General features: G+C 39.3%; 1 protein-coding gene across 1 annotated transcript; it reads right to left on the reverse strand.

Annotated features, from left to right (window-relative positions):
* Positions 1–213: 213 nt before the first annotated feature.
* On the reverse strand, positions 214–543 carry LOC107489439 (uncharacterized). The gene has a single exon (XM_016110187.1). It carries the CDS (start codon positions 541–543, stop codon positions 214–216), a length of 330 nt encoding a protein of 109 aa, XP_015965673.1.
* Between the last annotated feature and the right edge of the window lie 2911 nt (positions 544–3454).

The raw sequence follows: 3454 nt of genomic DNA on the forward strand, positions 1-3454 counted from the left end.
GTTAAGATTATACTTCATCTTGGGGCTGTCCCCCATGTTGCCCAGATAGTGTTTGAGCCTTTGTCCATTTACAGTGAAGGTCCGTTGTGAGCTTTCTTCCATGATCTCTATGTGCCCATAAGGTGAGACCTTGGTGACAAGAAAGGGTCCTGACCACCTTGACTTTAACTTTCTAGGAAAGAGCTTTAACTTGGAGTTGTAGAGTAGGACTCTCTATCCTTCTTCAAAGCTCCTAGGTGCCAACTTGAGGTCATGCCATTTCTTTGCCTTCTCCTTATAAATTTTGGCATTTTCATAGACTTGGGATTTGAATTCTTCCAATTCATGCAGTTGCAGGATCCTTCTTTCACTAGTAGCATTATTATCAAGGTTCAATAACTTGAGAGCCCAGAATGCTTTGTGTTCAAGCTCCACTGGCAGATGACAAGCCTTTCCATACACATGTTGATATAGAGATATCCCAATTGGTATCTTGAAGGCTGTCCTATATGCCCAAAGAGCATAATCCAACTTCTTTGACCAGTCTTTTCTTAAAGCCCCCATAGTTTTTTTGAGAATCCTTTTGAGCTCTCTGTTGGATATTTCTGTTTGCCCACTTGTTTGGGGGTGATAAGGTGTGGCAACCTTATGCTTGACTCCATATCTTAGGAGGAGAGTTTCTAATGGTCTGTTGCAGAAATGGCTTCCTCCATCACTGATAAGAGCTCTGGGAACTCCAAACTGGCTAAAGATGTTTTCCTGAGAAAGTTCATCACTACTTTATTATCATCTGTTCAGGTTGCAATGGCCTCCACCCATTTGGACACACAGTCTACTGCCACCAAAATGTATTTATTTGAGTAGGAGGTTGGGAATGGTCCCATGAAGTCAATCCCCCATACATAAAATAATTCGAGTTCTAAGATGAAGTGTTGTGGCATCTCATTTCTTTTGGGCAAGTTTCTAACTCTCTAGCATTCATTACAGTTTTTCACTGTTTCTTTTGCGTCTTTGAAGATAGTGGGCCAAAAGAATCCACACTGCAATACTTTGGCTGCAGTTCTTTCTCCTCTAAAATGCCCTCTATAACAAGAACCATGACAATTCCATAAGACTTCCAATCCTTCTTTCTCTGATATGCATCTTCTAAATATTCCATCCGAACATTTTTTGAAGAGGTATGCTTCATCCCAAATGAAATACTTGGCATCATTGATGAGCTTTCTCTTTTGATGTTTGTTGATTTCCAAAGGCAGCTCCCCAGTGGCCTTAAAATTAGCAATATCTGCGAACCAAGGTGCCTTCTGGATTAACATCAATTTCTCGTCTGGAAAACATTCATTCACACATGGGGTATGTACATTGCCTTATTCACAAGAGATCCTTGACAGGTGGTCTACTACCTTATTCTCCACTCCTTTCTTATCTTTGATCTCAATGTTGAACTCCTGAAGTAGTAAAATCTACCTTATCAATCTTGGTTTAGACTCTTGCTTGTCAAGTAGATACTTCAATGCTGCATGATCAGTAAAAAAAATCACTTTAGAACCAATAAGGTATGATCAAAATTTATCAAATGCAAACACTATGGCCAGTAATTCCTTTTTAGTGGTGGTGTAGTTCTTTTGAGCTTCATTAAGGACTTTGCTGCACCAACTTGTCTTTCCTCTGTCCCAATACTTCCCCAATAGCAAAATCTATTGCATCACTGATCTAGCCATAAACTTGATAGCTACGATTTAGGAAATTGCACAATCGGCAAAATTCCTTCCGGCAAGTGCACCGGTTATCGTCAAGTAAAAACTCACAATAGAGTGAGGTCGAATCCCACAAGGATTGGTTGAATGAGCAATTCGGATTAGAAGTTTGTTCTAGTTGAGCGGAATCAAGATTTAGATGAGAATTGCGGAATCTTAAATTGCATGAATTAAAGAGCGAGAAGTTAAATTGCTGAAATTAAAAGGGATGGGGGTGATTGCATGAATTTAATGGCAGAATGTAAAGAGAAAGTGTAGATCAGAAATGGGGAGTTCATTGGGTGTTAGGAGATATTGAGATCTCCGAATCAAAACATTTTTATCTCTTTCTCAACCAATGCATTCATTGAATTTTGCTTGGTAATCTTATATGATTGGATCCCAATCCCTTGGCTCACCAATTCTCTCTAAAAACAAACAAATTCCCAATCCCTTGGTTTAAATGTTCATAAGAAGAGATGATGCTCGATCACTGATTATACCACACAGTTTCATGAACCACAATTTGGTAGGATTACATGTCACAATATCCATCCAAACCCCAATCCAATTCACTGTGAGAAAGCTTCTCTAGCATGAATCCTCCATTCCTTTCCCAAGGTTCCGAAGGATTCCAATTATGGGTAGTTTCTTTCCCAAGACAACTACCCAATGGAATTAGATCGAGAAGCTTTCTAACAAAATTCAAGAGAAAAGATTGAAGAAGAAGATAAAAAAATATTATTGATTCATTGAATTACAATAGAGATCCCTAACCCAATGAAAGGGGTTTAGCGAGTCATAGCTCTGAATTCAATTACAAAAAGTATCAAAACTCGAAAAATCATCCCCCCCTCCTCACTAACTTAAATTCTATCCTATTTATACAATTTCTAAATTGAGCTTCTGTTGTGTTCCTTGGGCTTTGAGGCCTTTCCTTGATTTCCTTTTGCTTTGGGTTTATGGTCCATAATCCTGATGAGGCTGTGATCCAATTCTGTAACATTCATTGAGCAAATTTAGTGATAAACAAGTATGACACAAGACTCAACAATTTGAAGTTCCAGACTCATCAATTCTTCAGGCCCAATCCCATAAACCATAATATTCAATTGGGTTTCATACCATAATACGTTTAAGTTAATGTTTGTGCTCAATGCTAACTTAAACTTCAATATATTTGGCCCAGAAACCCTTTCAAAGAGTGGCGTTTAAGTTTCAGTTTAAGGTTAAACTGAAACTTAAACGTGGAATTGGAAGAAAGCAACCCAGGAGGGTAATTAATCGAACACGTTTAAGCTTCAGTTTAAGGTTAAACTGAGGCTTAAACGTGGAAATGAAGATTGCAACCCTGGAGGCAATTCTGGTCGAACACGTTTAAGCTCCAGTTTAACCTTAAACTAGAGCTTAAACGTGGGAATGAAGAAGGTAGCCCAGGAGTGTGAATGTCGAACACGTTTAAGCTCCAGTTTGAGGTCAAACTGGAGCTTAAACGTGGGAATGAAGAAGGTAGCCCAGGAGTGTGAATGTCGAACACGTTTAAGCTCCAGTTTGACCTTAAACTGGAGCTTAAACGTGGGAATGAAGAAGGTAGCCCAGGAGTGTGAATGTCGAACACGTTTAAGCTCCAGTTTGAGGTCAAACTGGAGCTTAAACGTGGAAATGGCTCCCTGGTGCACAAAATAGCTCGAACACGTTTAACCTCCAGTTTGAGGTCAAACTGGAGGTTAAACGTGGAA

The sequence above is a fragment of the Arachis duranensis genome, chromosome 5 (assembly GCF_000817695.3).
Source record: "Arachis duranensis cultivar V14167 chromosome 5, aradu.V14167.gnm2.J7QH, whole genome shotgun sequence".
Classification (NCBI taxonomy): domain Eukaryota; kingdom Viridiplantae; phylum Streptophyta; class Magnoliopsida; order Fabales; family Fabaceae; genus Arachis; species Arachis duranensis.

What these genes read in the sequence shown, in the direction of transcription:
- LOC107489439 (XM_016110187.1), bottom strand. Translation starts at nt 543, where the DNA reads ATGGGGGCTTTAAGAAAAGACTGGTCAAAGAAGTTGGATTATGCTCTT.